The sequence below is a fragment of the Apus apus genome, chromosome 13, assembly GCF_020740795.1.
Source record: "Apus apus isolate bApuApu2 chromosome 13, bApuApu2.pri.cur, whole genome shotgun sequence".
Classification (NCBI taxonomy): Eukaryota; Metazoa; Chordata; class Aves; order Apodiformes; family Apodidae; genus Apus; species Apus apus.
Genome location: NC_067294.1, coordinates 18,620,439 through 18,637,174, shown reverse-complemented (window position 1 = coordinate 18,637,174; position 16,736 = coordinate 18,620,439). Strand labels below are relative to the sequence as shown.

Sequence of the window (16,736 nt, the reverse complement as noted above, 5' to 3'; positions counted from 1 at the left end):
GGCCGGGGAGGTTTTGCCCTGCCCGCCCCGCCGCTCCCAGCCCCGCGCCCACGGCCGGGGCTGCCAGCCCGACCTGCTGCGGCCGCAGCCGCCGCGCCGCGGGGTGACTCCGAGGCCGGGGAGGGGGGCACGGCCGGCAGAGCTGCAGCCCCCGCCTCACCGCAGCAACCCGGCCAGCCCGGAGCCGGGACCTGCCCGCAGCAGCCGGGTCCCTGGCCCAGTTCCAGCTGGGCGCCCGGCCCGCCCGTTTCCATAGCTCCACAGCCCGGTGCTTCCCTCTCCCGAGGCCAGCGGAGCAGGAACCAGCCTCTTATCAGCCATCATCCTGCCACGCAGCTCTCCTCCGGGCCCTACCTGCCGGCGGCCAGGCGCACTGGTAGCACAGGATAAGATATTTTCCCAGCGGAGCTGCACGGTGATTTCTTCCCTCTGCAATTTTGTGTCTCTTCCAAAGCCGCTTGCGTAACCTGCGCTGAGGAAGCAGAGCACGGGCAGGGCAGATACAAGAGCGCCCCGAGGCAGGGAACAGGGCAAGAGGTTGTCCCAGCGTGGAGGACACCCCGAACAGCTCTGGAGCTCAGCTCCTGCCTAAGGAAGGGACAAGGAAAGTCCACAAGGACAAATAGGTCTCCTTGGCCAAAGACAACCTCAGGGAGGGGAGGCCACCCGGTGGGCTGCAAAGCTGAGCCAGGAGGAGGGGGAGAGGGAAGGCAGGAGCTTCTCCATGGTGGGCCAGATCCTGCTTGGATGAGAGCCCCTGAGGAGCTCCAAAAGGGGCACAGAAATTAGGCTGTAGCAGAAGGACACAGACTGAGAGGGTTAGAGTTGTTCAGGGAGACCTTAGAGCACCTTCCAGTGCCTGAAGGGGCTCCAGGAAAGCTGGGGAGGGACTTGGGACAAGGGCAGGGAGGGATGGGTGGGTACATTTGGGTTGGACACAAGGAAGCAATTCTTCACTGTGAGGGTGATGAGACCCTGGCCCAGGTTGCCCAGGGAAGCTGTGGCTGCCCCATCCCTGGCAGTGTTGAAGGGCAGGTTGGATGGAGCTTGGAGCAACCTGGGCTGGTGGGAGGTGTCCCTGCCCATGCAGGGGGGTTGGATCTGGATGGTCTTGAAGATGCCTTTCAACTCAAACTAGCCAGTGATTCTGTGATTCTGTGACATTGAGTGTTTGTGGCACCCTGAGGCTGGTGACTCCCTCAGGGACCATCCTGCCTGAGCAGGATGAGGAGACCCAGGTGGCTCTGCTAGAACCTGCGCCACATTCCAGGTGGAACACGTTCATGGGGCTCCTACACCCCTCAGCCAGGGTCACGGTGAGAGCTGCTGGTCAATAACTGACCCTGCCTTTACTTCCCAGCTCCAGAACCAGATCCACAGGCAAAGCCAGCAGGATGGACTACCTGATACAAATGAGTCAAGCCCCCAGCCTGGCCAGAGGACCATGGCAAGACCATCCCACCAAGTGCAGGCCCACTGGGTGGTAGCAGCACACGAAATAAAGGTTGCTCAGTCTCTGGGTGATGATGTAGGAAGAGCAGATCCCATCAGGGATCCAACACTAATTGTTTACCCATGAAAATATCTAGTTTCAGAGAGACTATAATTATTTGTGAATTTGGGCTCCATATGAAAGGACAAGGAGCATCTGTTACCTTGGAATAAGGAAAGTGTTTCTTTTGTATGTTTAGAAGAACTTTGCAACTTTTCACATGTCATTCATCTAGAAACATAGTTAATATCAGTAGGGGATAAAGTCATGTGACTCCTGTCCAAGAAACCCTTTTTTGTTTCAGAAAGAATATCTGAAACAGTTCATTTTGGGTCTGCCCAAAGTGACTTCTTTCCCCTGGGTTTTTGATTTAGCAGCCAAAACAATACAAACCCACTTCTTCTCACAGCCCAAGTATACATGGTGCCACACATCAGCTGCCTGCTTGAAATTTTCCATGCTCTGGCTGAGTTAGACAACATTTTTCTATCCAAAATTCAAGCAAAATCTGCATGGCCATTTCTGAGAACACAGTTTGCCCATCAAGCAGGACCACAAAGCTTTCCCACTGCTTCCCTGGAGATGGGGAATGAGATGGCTGTGCTGGGCCTGGACAGGGCTGCTCCAGTTCCCAAGGAGCTGCACATATTATCAGCCTCTGGAAATGGTTTTTTGCAAATTATTTTGCAGACTTACCAATGCAACAGAATAAGCTCAGCCTCTGGAGAGCCAGGCTCTTCCAGCAGAGCTGGCTGCAAGGTACAGAGGGTCTGAGCATCACCATGCCTGGCAGCAAGTGCTGAGAGAAGGCAGGGCCAGCAGGCGTGAGCTGCTCCCAGCCCGGGCGGTGCCTGGCTCAAGGACTTTGCAAGATGGTTGTTTGTGTTGTCTCTTCTTTCTTGTTTTCTTTGCTCTAATCTCTCTGTGCCAGGTTGGACAGCCACACGTGCAGGACAGTCCCAACATCTAGCACTAACCCATCAGGTGCTTAGCTTCACACCTAGCCATGGAACCACCTGGGCTGGCCCACCCTCCTGGGGGCAAATGGAGGGGATGATGGCCCTTTGAACAAAGGACAGCTTCCTCCAGGACCTTCTGCCATCAGAATTATTTCATTTCCCAGCAGAGCTCAATGGGCCAGTGGAGAAGGAGGCAAGGGCTACCCTCCAAAGGCTGGCAATGGCTCATCAGGACCAAGCACATCCACAAGGCCCTGCAGAAGGAACAAGACAAGGGTGACAAACTTGAGCACTTGTGTCCTGGCACAGCCATGTTTTCCATGGGCTAGATGGCCACAGCATTTGCTGAGCTCTGTCCTCAGGTTGTGCCCTGTGCCTGCCCAGGAGCACCCGGGCACAGGCAGGGCTTGCAGGCTCTGCCAGGAGGGCTTCAGGGCACTTCTTTGGCTCCCTGTGGCTGCTGCTAGGCTACCAACCATCTCATGCTGGGCAGCAAAGGCATGTCCACCCCTGCCTGGGCTAGCTGTACTTACCTGGCCAAAGCAGGACAGGCTGTGATCTGATTCCTCTGTAGTGGGAGGAACAAAAAGGCTCCAGGCAGCAAATGCAACAGCCTGGGTTGTGCTGGGTGTCAGCTTAGCTCTGCTCTGCTCAGACACGGCTCAGGACAACTGGCAAACTCCTCTGAGTTTCCTTCCTCACCCTCCCTCCTGGAGCTCTGCCACCTCCAAAGAGGGGAAAGATGACCAAAAAATGTGACTGGAATATGAATCCCATGCTCAGGCTGTGGCAGCGGCTCTAACCCAGTTTGAACTCTCCAGCCGCAAAGGTCCATCCCGCAGCTGGGACAGCGGCCAGCCCTGGCTGCCAACCCCCTCCAGCCCTGGCTGCCAACCCCCTCCAGCCCCAGTCCTCCGCCACTAGCCCTCTGGAAAGCTCCTGCCGGCTGCTGCCTGCAGCCGCTCCCCTGCCTGCCGAGCCCTGGGGACCACTGGGGCTCAGCAGAGGGTGCAGCAGAGCCCGTTCGAGCAGATGCCGACAGAGCTGGGGTAGCCCCAGGGTGGTGGGGTCGGGTTGGGTTTGGTCTCACACCCGTGGTGAGAGGCACAAGGCACGGGAGCCGTGGAGAGCTGAGCCAGGGATGCAGAGAGGAGAAATCCGTCAGCTCCAAGGCTGGGGAATGCACCCCCAGGCTCTGACCATGGGGGAACTGGGGCTGGAAACCCCTGCTGGGGGTCCCACCTGCCTCCAGTGTTTTGGCTCTGAAGGGGGCAAGAAGCCCCAGGAAAGGCTCAGTCAAGGCTGCCACAAGCCATACCCAGCTGTGCCCTCCTCTCTCTCGGCTCCCTTTGCCAGGCATTACCATCCTGCACAGACCAGCCCAGGCACCACAGAGCCTGGCTCAAGACTTTCCTTTGGTCTTCCAACCTCAACACTTGAGATCTGGGATGAGGCAGAAGAGCTGCATCAGGCCCATGGCATCCACAGAGCAAGACCAAGGTCCCCAGGATGCAGCACCCACGGGTAGCACTTCTGTGTAAGCCAGACCTGGCTATTCCAGTAGCATCTTTTTGAGGCATCTTTCCCCTCTTTGGAGGTGGCTGGCCTGGGACTTGCCCACAGCTAGAAAGATGGCAGGAAGATCTTTGCCTGGGTCTAGATGGGTGCCTGTTCCTGGGCTGGGAGCTGGGCTCTTCTTCCAGCCTTGGAAAACCAGCAGCTGCCAGGGAAAGGAGGAGAAGGAGAAAACAGTATAGAGGCTGCTGCTCAACCAGGGCTGTGGCAGCACTGGGATCTCAGCTATGAACTGGTGTCCCCAAGTTTAGGAGGCTGAGAGATGCATGGAATAAATTACTTGTGACACTGACTCCTACACTTCCAGACTCACGCAGGATTTAGCCACCAGACTCCCAGATAAGTCAGCGCCAGTTATTAAGGTCAGGAGAAGTCGGGTGGCTAAATCCTATCTGGGGGCTGCAGGACAGCGGGGCTGTGCCAGCCCCTGGGAGCATCCTGGTGTTCCTGGGGAGTGTGTCCCTGGCACCCTCGCTGGCAGCCAGAGCAGCCTGGGAGCTGCTCCCATCACAGCTGGACATTGAATAAACAAATTGTGCATCACCTGCAGCTCCTTGGTGGGGATAGTCTGGAAAAAGGAGAGGGAGAGGGAGAGGGAGAGGGAAAGGGAGAGGGAGAGGAAGAGGAGAGGAGAGGAGAGGAGAGGAGAGGAGAGGAGAGGAGAGGAGAGGAGAGGAGAGGAGAGGAGAGGAGAGGAGAGGAATCTTGCCCTGGTCTAGGAACAACCTGGTCTGTTTTGCTGCTAGTTTCTCAGTGGTTTCACTTATCTCTTTCCTCCTCCACTACCTGAGGTTTAAAATGCTCCAGGGAGATGTCTCCATTAACCACAGTTTTCTTTGGCAGTTATATTTCATTACAGTCTCCCTTCCCACTAATCCTTCCCAGCTTTTGCAGTTATTTTTATTATGATTATTTTCACAAACCCTTTGTTTCCAGCTGTAGTTAACCTGGCCATGTCCCTTTAAATACCACAGCCTGGGCAGAATAGGGGATCAGTCCTTTGACAGGAGCTAAAGTCCTGTTTGATCTGGATTAGACGCTGATTTTGCTTACCAGGCTAAAGACGGAGGGGACCACGCAGAGCCTGTGTTTGCACAAACCTGCCCGGTCGCATTCCTCTTCCTCCCCGTGTCCAGCCCAAGGGGTGAGCTCGGGGCTGTGCACACAGCTTGAAATCCAGGCGGATGAACGGTCACTTTGTCTGGAGACGGAAGAAAATGGAGGTGGGAGGACGGAGCCGGCAGGTCCGAGCCGCGCTGGGGAGCTGAAGCTGCGGGTGGGTGAGCGCCCGGAGGCTCCCAGAGGCATCCCCAGCCCTGACATGGCTCACCCAGGAGGGCCCAGCCCCAGCTTGCTGCTCCTCTTGCGGGCTGGGGCTCAACTGTGGTATCCTGGCTCCCTAATGACCTGACTCACGATGGGACAGGGCAGGGTGGGGGGCACTGAGACCCCCACTGGGCCCTGCACCCAGCAGATTGTGTTTTCTCCAAGGACTCCCATACGCACCATGTCCTTTCGTCACTCCCAGCTCCTGCCTCTTTCTCCTGCCTTTCTCTCTCTTTCCTCTGCCCCAAGGACAAGCATTTTCTCTTTCCCCTCATGTCGTGCCCTGCCCTGGCCCCTTCCCCCAGCCTGGTCTCCCCCAAGGCCCCAGGAGCAGCAGTGCCTTCTCAGCTCCCCTGCAGCTCACCCTCCACCGTGTTCCTCATTCTTCTGCAAGTGACCACAGCCAAACCAGGCTCCAGGAGATACATATGGGGCCACCAGATAGCTCAGGTGCTTGGAGGGCTAGAGCTGAGGGGGCTGGGAGCCCCCATCCCACATGCACCTCCTTGCAGAAGAGCCAATTTGTACCTCTCCCTGCAGCTGTCAGGGTGGAGAAGTGTCAGGACTGGCACAAGGCAGTGAACTGCACTGCTGGTGGGAGCCTTCAGGGCCAAGCAGCACAGGCAGGAGCTGGAGCTCAGAGCTCCCAGCCTGCTTTTACCCCACCTGCTCCAGGGTAAAAGCACCAGGAAAAACCTGGAGCAAAGCCTCTGGCTTTGCCAGCCTTGCCCTGGTAGCAGGGTGAAATGCATCTCTTGCTCAGGCAACCAAGCAGGGTGCAGAGCCTTGGTGGGGAATCACCTCAAACCAGGGTGGCACACAGGTCACCCAGTGGTAAGGTGGAAAGATGGCAGTGGTGTTGATGCCACCACTCCATGAATGGGAGCATCTGGAGGGTGGCAGGACACAGCTGAGAGGTGCTGAGCTGCACAGAGCACTCATGCTCACTGCTGGGCTCCAGCACCATCCAGCTTGGCAGGTGAGAGGTGCAGGACCTGCCAGTCCTTCCTGGGCTCTGATCTCCTGGTTGATCCACTCCTGAAGATGAAAAACTAAATCTGCCAGAGGTGGAGTGGCTCATGGCCGTGCCACTGCTGGAGGTATCATTACCCACAACAGATGGAGCTTTAAAAAGAACAGGGCCAGCAAGTGGGATAAAATGCAGAAATTAATGACTGTAAAGGTCAAGCAGGATGTACTCATGGAGGCCCTGGTCCTTAACCTCCCAGATTGGGGCTTGGCTGATACGCTCTGCTGCAGTCCCAGCCTGCACGTCCAGAAGGAAAGTAAGCACTGGTATCACCCTTCTGCCCATACCCATGTCTCCCAGGACAAGAGGTCCCCCCCAATGGCAAGGGCAGATGAGGAGATGCAGCAACCCAGGGTCACCCAGGACAAAATGGTGCTGGGTTATGGTATCTGCAGGTAAGAGAGGGGGAGATATTCCCACTGTCTTGTTCCTGTCCATGGGCAATCCTCACATCAGAAGGTGGCCTAGTGAAACACCCTGGGCACTGTTCCCCTTTCCACCAGGGGGAGGAGAAGAGGCAAGGTCAGAAAGTAGGCAGCACCCATTGGTACATAGAGGAAAACGGTCTGAATAATTTGGGAGGCCTCATCCATGCTTGCCCTGTTCTCGTCTTCTTCCTGGGTTTGGTATAAACTGTTCTACACACTTTTTGTTTCATAGGTTTGCTCATGAGACATAGGTCAGCAGCTCTTCCAGTCCCAAGAGGCCTCCCCCAGGCTCACTTCAGCTCAGGGAGAGGGGTTTGGGTGACAGGCTTGGGGCACAGTGTCCAGTCGGGTCACCCGCAGGAGAGACCAACCAATGGGTTTCAAAGGCTTAGGACAGTTTCCAGCCAAGATCAGCTGCAGGAGAAGCCAGTCCTAGGGTCTCAAAGGCTTGGGACATGGTGTCCAGGCAAGACCAGCTGCAGGAAAAGCCAGCCCAAGTTTCTCACAGGTAAGGCAGGAGAGGGCAGGGCACCATTCCTGCCCCATGGGCATCTCGTCCTCCAGCCCTGGGTCAAGGTGCAAGGGGGTCTGCAGAACTGTCCTGGGGGGCAAGGACAGGGCAGCCAGGTCTTGTGTCCCATTGCCCATGGTCCCAGCTGGATGCCCTCACGAGCACTAGGTGCAGCATTTTGGTGCAGGGAGATGTAACATCCCAGACCAACACTCCACCAGGGCTGTTGGTGTCCGTGTTTGGCCAAGGCAGGTGCCACCCACTCCCTCCTCTGCCTGGTAACACAGTGTCTTGCACTGAGTCCTTCTGCTGTCACAGGCCAACCTATTTCTCACAAATCCTGACTGCTCTGGCCTTAGAACAACTTTAATTGGTGCTGGACCAGCCTTGGCACAGCAGCCAGGCCCCGATTAAGCAGGAGCCACCGTGGCTCAGCTGGGGCTGGGCAGGAGGAGCAGAGTGGCCATGGTGTGGCTTGGGTGGGGGACAACCACATGCTCACCAGGAACAGTCAGGTATTGTTCTTCATTACAAGGAGGGACAGCACTGCTCACCCAGTTGCTCACAGCCCCAGGGTGCTGGAGTACTCTGCTGGGGCTGAGGGGAGGCAAGAGATCATAGAATGGATTGGGTTGGAAGGGACCTAGAAGATCACCTAATTCCAACCCCCCTGCACGGGCAGGGACACCCCCCACCAGCCCAGGTTGCTCCAAGCCCCATCCAACCTGCCCTTCAACACTGCCAGGGATGGGGCAGCCACAGCTTCCCTGAGCAACCTGGGCCAGGCTCTCACCACCCTCACAGTGAAGAATTTCCTCCTCATGTCTCACCTCAATCTCTCTCTTCCAGTTTTAATCCATTCCCCTCATCCCATCCCTCCCTGCCCTTGTCCCAAGCCCCTCCCCAGCTTTTCTGGAGCCCCTTCAGGCACTGGAAGGTGCTCTAAGGTCTCCCTGGAGCCTTCTCTTCTCCAGGCTGAACACCCCAACTCTCCCAGCCTGTCTCCAGAGCAGAGCTGCTCCAGCCCTCGGATCATCCTCCTTAGTGCAAGCAAAACCAGCACATCCCACGTCCTCCTTGACTCTACAGGGTGCAACAATGGGAGATGAGACTCCAGACCAGGACAGCTTCCTCCAGAGAGGCAGCATCACAGGATGCTGGGTCCGGTGGCACATGGATCCTGAGGGCAGGAGGAGTTTGGACAGCTTCTGTGCAGCCCCAGCTACAGGAACCACCCAGTGCTGCCTGCAGCAGCCACCAGCGTGCCACGGAGCTGCAGCAGGGCAGCCAGCCAGGGCTCTTGGCCAGCTGGAGCTCAGCTTTGCCTTGCTGGGAACCCAGCTTATCCCAGGGTGGGCTGGTGGGGTGCAGGAATGGGTGTCAGCTCCCACATACAGGATCCTCTCCAAGGATGCCTTGTAAACATCCTCCTGCTCTGGCTCAGCCACAGGGAGACCTTCCTGTGCTGGTAGGTCAGGAAGTTTAGAAGCCCCAGAGGTGAAGCAATGTGGATGTCAAGCCTTTGGGTGATGAAGGATCTCCCATTGTTCCTCCTCCAAGAGAAAAGCCCTTTTCAGGCTTGCTCTGGTATAGACACAGTGATGAGCTCAGCATCCTGGAGTCCTGATGGGACTCCCCCTGCCCCCCTCTCCCACACCTCAGCACAAGAAGTTTCTGGTGCTCATTCCCAGTGGAGAAGCTTCAAAGAGATGAGGGATTCTTTGCTGAGATTTGAAAAATGCTCAGCTACTCACAAGAACCCACCCAACCAGGGCCGAAAATTGGGCCAGAAATTCCTGGGAGCTGCGTGACATGGGGAAGGTCACCTGGCCAGCTGCAGGGAGCTGAACTTAGATGAATGTTCCCACCAAACTGGCACAGCAGCCCCAGGCTCCAGCCCTGAAGATGCTTGGGCAGCCTGAGCAAAGCCAGGCATGTGGCAGGAAGCATCTCCATGGCTGCCCTTCCTGGTGAGGAACCGTTATCCCCACGGATCTGCCTCAGTCTTGCCCAGCTGCTGTGGTACTGCCACAACCCCCAGCCAAGCTGGTGTCAGCTCAGTGCCAGGTCATGCTGGGGAGCATCTACACATGCAAGAGACACTGGACATCTCTATGGGTGGCCTCTATGGGTGGCATGGGGGCTGGCTGGACCCTGCCTTGGCCCCACAGCACCCCGGGCTGTGCTGTGCCCCTATCAAGAGAGCCTGAGCAGATCCCACCTCCCCAACCCTCCGCCACCCTCGCCCTTGGGGCCAACCACAGGCTCTCACGGTGGCCCCCAGGACTTGATGCTGGTGACCATTCCTGCCCCACCACCAAGGCTCTTGTGGCCCCCTGGCCCAGTCCCCAGCCCCTCGCTGTCCCTCCAGCCCCCTCCCCACGGGCAGCGTGGCAGGCCCCGCAGTGGCAGCAGGTCGTGGCTGCCCACGGTGCTCCCGGCGAGCTGACCATCCAGCTCAGCTGAACCACAGTTTGTTTGGTGGTTCCTGCATCCTGCCCTGTCCTCCCAGCAGGGGGGTGGACTGGGGGGGGGTCAGCCTGGGGTCAGGCCACTAATTGCAGCCCCAGAGGACAGTGGGGATGGGAACAAGGAGGCTGCCACAACCCAACCTGGGGGAGGGGTGGGTGACACTCCAGAGCTGAGCCCAGCACCCCCCAAGGTTCTTGGGTGCCCCTGTGGCAGGATGGGACAAGTCTCTGCCACCAGCACAGAGGTTGAAGGTCCTGCTGCCGCTGGCCCTGGGCTCAGGGCTGTGGGCGCAATCCTCCCAAGCCAGGCTGACTCCACCATCCCAACCAAACCACCACCAGCATGGCCACTGTTCCTCTGCAGAGGAAGCTGTCCTGGTTTGGAGTCTCATCTCCCACCCCATGCCAGGCTCCATCCCACATGGAGTCACAAAGGCCAACGAGGGGCTCAGGCACAGCCATGCCCTCTGTGATGGCATGCTGTAGCACAGGGGTGGTTTTCCTTATCCTTCTGCTAACTCTGGTTAATGAGGATATTCAGAGACACCCCAGAACAGCCCTTGTGGTAGCACCAAGGTTCTCCCTCAGTGCTGTGCGGAGCTCCTCATCATCATCCCATACCCCCCCATGCCACTGACCTGGGGACAGCAGCCCTGGATGCCACGTCCCCACCAACAGCTGGGCAGGCAGTGGGGACAGCCTGGCACAGTGGCTGTGCCTGACAGTGGCACCACGGCCAAGCATGGTGGAAAGGATGTGACTGAGCACAGTGGAGAAGATAGGGCTGAGCATGGTGGAGAGGGTGGGCTTCACCCCCAGGGGATGTCTGAGATCCTACCTGCCTGGGTGGGAACTGTTAGGCCAGGCTTGCTGGTGAGCACAGGGCCACCCACCTCCACACAGCCCTGGGAGGTGTGCATCCAACCCAGCCTGAGGGTGAGCTAGAAGTGGGGTGGAGGAGCTGCTCCACAGCCCTACTTCCCCATCTCCCATCTCCCCACCACCCCATCCCTCACACAGGCAAGGCAGGGTTTGAATCCCACCCTCTCTCTGTCTACTTCCCTTCTCCCAAACCCCTTTTCCTTCCCCTTCATGGGGAAGCCCCTGCTCTCATCCCCCGTGGGTGCCCAGGGTCCCCCCTGGCCAGGGGGCAGGCAGGGGTGGGCAGCGCTGGGTTGGGGTGGCAATGAGGGCAGAACCTCCTGCCCAAACAGGCAGTGGCATTATCCTGCCTGCAGGGGCTGGGTGCTGCCCCCCACCCCCAGCATTTGGGGCTACCAGGATGAGCCAAGCCAGCGATGCCCATGAGAGTGCTGGGGGACATGACACCTGTGCCTTGTGGCTCCCCAGGGGACAAAGCAGAGCTGGGGACACTGCTGTCCCCAGGGAAGCAGGACTGGCAGAGGGGGTTGCCCCGGGGCCCCACCGTGCACACCCAGCACCGAGCACAGCCCTGTGGGGGTGACATGGCCCGAGCAGGGGAGCTGGCCCTAGGGAGCAGCCCTGTAGCCCCCAGCCCCAGGTGCTGGGGGGGATGAAACAACCCCCCCTCCACCCCAGCAGCTCTTCCAGGGGTCTGGGCTTTGCCTGCTGCTCCCCAGGACACTCTCCCAGCATGGGGCAGGGACCACCACCCCCAGGCCTGTGAGGTCCCACAGCCCCAGCCCTCACTCACAGCTGTGAAGCACCAGCCCAGCTCCTTTTTCTGAACGCTCCCACAACACACCCCTGCTGAATGATCTCGGCTGTTGCCCCAGTAGCATGAACTGGGAAATAGGAGCTAGGAACCCACCCTTGCCAGTGCCACCCCACTGCCACACGAGCTGGCCATGCCAAGCAGCCCAGCACTCCTGGGTCTATCTGTCCCCACCGGTCTCGAGCTTTGGTCTCTCATCGGGCTGGCCCAGCTCCATCATGGTCACCGTGAGTTGCAGCTGTCCCTGGGTGCCCAGGATTAGACTCCAACCTCCTGGGAGCTACAGGGGTAGCAGGGCAGGAGACTGCTGCAGAGGGCAGTTTTCCCCAGGGACTTTCTGACCGGTCCCAGCAAGGGATGGAGCCTGTGCACCACCATCCCCCCCCCACTCTGGGCACACATCTGGTCAACAGATGCTGGCCCAAAAGCTGGCTGAAGCCAGCAACAAAGGCTCTGGCTCCCTCTTCCCAGCAAGGCAGAGCTGGTGCTGGTGGGTCCAGGCAGGTCTTCCTCCTCCTCCAGGCTGGGATGACTCTGCAGAGCAACCAGGAGACCCTCCAGGGGCTGGAAGGGGGCACACAGCCCTCCTGCCTGGCACCATGCCCACCACAGAACCACAAGTCAAGCTGAGCCATCCAATGTCCCCTCCATCCCTGTCAGCTCCCACTGCCCCAGTTGCCAGCATGAGGCCAGCCTGGAGAACCTTCCATGGCGCAGCCTCCTGAGCACACTCATCTCTAGGAGCTCGTTTATGGACTTGTCCCACAAAACGAGCCTGGCCACAGGTCTCCTTGACACATGAGTGATGCGGCTTCACCAAAACCAAAGGCATTGCTCTACCCGGTAGAATTCCAGGCAGGTCAAGCCAGGAATATCCCCGGGAGGAGCAGGGGCTGGCTTAGCCCAGTCCTGCTGGGATTAGCCTTGGGGATTTAGCAGCTGGGGCGACTCCAGCTCAGCTCCTCGCGCTGCTGCTGGACCGGCCACCGCCCGGCACTGGCACCCGAGGTCCCAGCAGCAGTGGTGGGGACAAGGGACACAGGGGGAGACTGGCCACCATTGGCATGGGGGGCCTGGCAAGAGGGGTGGGAGAAGAAATAAGCAAACTGTAAATCATGACACAAAACATGCATTCATTTTATTCACAAAAACAGCCTGGATCGCTAAAACATTACAAACAGCATTTCAATTTAATGATGTAGAGAGAGCTGGAGAGACGGGGAGTTGAACAGAAGAGAAATATCACTTTTCATAACTGCTTCAGCACAGGTCCTGCAACATTGGTTTGATTTTGATTTGAACTTCAGGAAGTTTACAAAAATGACTTCTAGGAGTAAACCGTTGCAATTAGGAGGTTTTCCTGTTTGCGGTGTTTCTTGTTCTAGATTCATAAACTAACAATGACTTTTCTCTTTTTTCTGTTGTTTTCTCTTTTTTTAATTCCTTTTTTTTTTTTTTTTCCTTTTTCAAAGACCACCAGTTGTGCAGCAATTGTTTTCTTCCACCTTTTAGACTGAACCTCTTGCAGGTTAAACTTACATAGGTGAATGGCTAGGAAAAGGGATACTACATCGCTTTAAACATATTCTCATTTATAAACATGAAGTTGAGGCATTCTAGAAACTATCCACTCTATTGTATGATGGGAAAGAATCAAATAAAAAGTATAAATGAGGGTGCAATTAAACAACTGTGCTAAATTACAGTAGTGCTTATTAGTAACTAGATTTTAAAAGGTTACTGTAAATTTACATTCCCTACACAAGTACTGCATCTTTCACACATAAACAACATCAACACCAAAACACAGAAAGAAACTGATTGTCCATACTCTGTCTATTAAGTCTTGGTACTTTACAGATCCATTGTTTGTTTTTTTTCTTTTAATTATTTTTATTTGAAAAGCAGTTAAATGTCTGACTAGGACTCGGAGATGTTAAAACGAACGCAAAAAAAAAAAAAAAAATTATAAAAACAGGAATGAGATTTGCGAGAAAATATTTTTGGTTCTAAAGAGACACAGGTGCATCCATTCATTTCAGCCAAAAATCCCTTGCCTGAGACAACACAAGCAAGCAGTGACATTGCACTTGGATGACAGAGCTTTGGGATTCCCGTTCCTACTGGAACCATCTGAACGCGGCTCCTGTAGGAAGCATCACCTTCTGGAAATGAAGAGAGACAGGGAGGGGGACAGAAGAAGGGACAAGGCGTTAGGTCGGGTCCGGCCCAGCTGTGTGACACCAGGGCTGTGCCCCCGCAGCGCCCTCCAGCCCCGTCCTCATCCCAGGCACCAGTCTTGGGACAGATCCAGCCTGGGCTCAGCACCCCCAGACATGGCTGCGCACCCCAAGGCCTCCAGCACCCCCAGACATGGCCACGTATCCCAGGGATTCCAGCACTCCCTGCACACAGCCACATATCCCAAGGATTCCAGCACCCCCCAAACATGGCCACATATCCCAAGGTCTCCAGCACCCCCTGCTCATGGCGCTGCACCCCAAGGTCTCTAGCACCTCCTGCACGTGGCCGTGCACCCCAAGGTTTTGGGTGCCAGGATGCCATCCAGGGACAGCGGGGGTGCCCCACCCCAGAAGGGCACAGGCAGGGCAGTGCAGCTCAGCCATTGTTGTGGCCATTGTTGTCCCTACGGCACAAGGACACGGCCGGGACTTCCCCTCGGGCGACAGGGAGCACAATGGAGCAAATGGCCACGCTGAGCCCCCACGGCAGACCCCCCTCCAGCACCACCTCCTCTGCCACGGGTGGGTTTACGAGGGCATCTGGGGGGAAACTGAGGCAGGGGATTGGGACCACCAGGCCCAGGAGACAACACCCTGCCTGGCCAGGATGAACAACCTTGTCCCCCAACACACAGCCCTGGGCACCACCAGGGAGGGACCTCTCAGCATCTTGCAGGGGTAGAGGAATGAGTCCCACCAGAGTCAATCTCACTTGCAACAAAGCACCCAAGAACAGACGAGACCTCTTTGAAGCCACCTCCAGGAAAGGTGGTGTAGGACAACAGCCCCAGTGGTTCTCCAGTCCTCTGGAAGGAGAACCTGGGATATTTCCCAGCTGGATGGGGTGGGAAGCCTGTGCAATGTTCATGAGACCATGGATGGAGTATGCAAGTACTGCAATGTCTCTCAATACCAACAGCACCCAAGCAAGGCCAAGCAATGTTAACCAGCAGGTAGGGGCATATGATCACCAAGAGGACATGCTCAGAGGGCCCTTCTGCTCCTGCACCTCCAAACAAGCCAGGGACACCAAGACACAAGCCAGCAGCAAGGGTGAGGGGAGTGAGGCTGGGCTGCCACGGGGCAGTGAGGGCACAGCCATCCCAGCACCACTCCCAGTGCTGAGCCTGTGTGCAGGGCTAGGGCACCTCATGTGTTAACCCAGGAGTTAAAACCATGCTCCTTTGGGATCCCTGGCCCCACCTAGGAGCCATCTGGCTCCCATGAGGTCCTTCTCTTGGATCAAGATACCCTCCAAGCCTCAGTGAACACCAGGGCAGCATCTTCCCCCACCCTTTAGGAAGGGACCCCAACCTTCTCACTTCCACTGGCACCATGACCCATACACAGGGCGTTGGCAAGGGAAGGAGGGTGAAGGGAAAGAGATGGAGGTGCCCAATGGGGCTGCTGACAGGATACATCTTCACCTGGTCCCCGCCTGTGTCTGGTCCTTGGGGCAAAACAAACAGGGGCAGTCAATGAGCAGAGCTGCAGGCATCACGACAGGGACCTCAAAGGTCACCTTCCCTAGTGTGTAACCCAGCATCTGGGGAAGACACAACTGCCTCTGGCCAGTGGTGCACAGGGCTGTGGCACTGCGTGCCACCCATGCTGGATCCTGCCCAAGGCACCAGATGCAGATCCAACAGGGCAGAGTATGATGGACTTGCCAGCCAGGGGTTCTACTCAGATACATCATCCCAAGAGAGAGGAATGAGGGGAGAAGGGTTTCCTAACAGGACTGGAAAGAGATGTCTGGTAGAGGTCACCTTAAACACCTCTGCCCCTTCATTATTAAAGGAAGATGGACAACCAGCTCTAATGTGGATGCTCAGGATAGATCCTCCTTCATCCCCATAGTCATAGAATCACAAAACCATTTGGGTTGGAAGGGACATTCACAGACCATCCACTCCAACTCCCTGCACTAGATCAGGTTCCTCAAAGTCCTGTCCAACCTGACCTTCAACCTTTCCAACGATGATCCACAACTTCTCTGAGCAACCTGTCCAGTGTCTCATCATCCTCACCATGAGATGTTTCCTCCCGATGTCCAATCTAACCCCCGTTGCCCCTTGTCCCATCACAACAGGCCTTGGTGAGAAGTGTCTCTATGACCCTGGTGGCAGTGACCCTCACACCAGTGCTAGCTGGGGCACCAGGGCCCTTCACCAAGGCTTCTCCAGATGGAGGACAGCTCTTGAGTCAAATCCCAACTATTCTTGGCCTCTGTGTGACCTACAGCTCAGGAGACAAGTCTAGGGTGATATTTCTAGGACTGACCACCCCCAATGGCTTCACCTGGGGTTGCTGGGGATGGCAGAGCCTGGAGGAGCCTGGCCAGTGCAGGAACAGGCTGCCACCTGCTCCAAGCATCCAACCTGCCTTGCTGGTCTGAGAGCCTCAGCCAGACACCACCATGCTGGGACATCAGCAACAACCAGTTACTGGGGCTGTGTCAATGTGCAGATGAAGCTCAACCACGGCACAGAGATTCAGCCCATTTTTCTACCCTGCCATAAAGGTTTCATTCAACTTTTTTTTTACTGATTAAGATCAATGTTTAATCACAGCTGCAGCCCCTGCCTGGGCTCTTCGAGACGTTCCTCTGGACACACCAAGCTGGCAGACCAGAGCCACAGCTGCTGCTCTTCTCCTGGGCAATGCTCCCTGAAGAGAGGGACGTTGCTTCCCAACACCCTATGAATTTACAGCCCCATATAAAGGGCCACCCAACGGTCACTCCCGTCTTGGTATCAGGTGCTATGGTGAGATGGCATCCCATCAGGACCAGTGGTCCATGAAGCCAGCAGCAGCTCTGTGTCCTGGCCACCACCATGTCTAGACAAGTCTTCACCTGCTGGTGGCTGCCCTAGAGTTGGCCCAACGCAACGCATTACCAAGGCTGGTTGATGTAGGGCAGGGTTTAACAACCCAGTCATTGACCCAGGTAACCCTGGGACATCAGGCAAGGTCCTAGCATCCCTGTCCCAGCCATACAGCCA

The 16,736-nt window shown here is 56.7% G+C and overlaps 1 protein-coding gene across 2 annotated transcripts in view; it reads right to left on the bottom strand.

Moving 5' to 3' along the window:
* Positions 1–12,601: 12,601 nt before the first annotated feature.
* Positions 12,602–16,736, bottom strand: part of CXXC5 (CXXC finger protein 5) — a 38,029-nt gene continuing 33,894 nt past the window's right edge. For both annotated transcript variants that reach the window (XM_051630921.1, XM_051630922.1), the window contains exon 3: positions 12,602–13,653. In XM_051630921.1, coding sequence (XP_051486881.1) covers positions 13,609–13,653 — 45 coding nt within the window. In that variant the 3' untranslated portion in view covers positions 12,602–13,608. The remainder of the gene's footprint in view (positions 13,654–16,736) is intronic.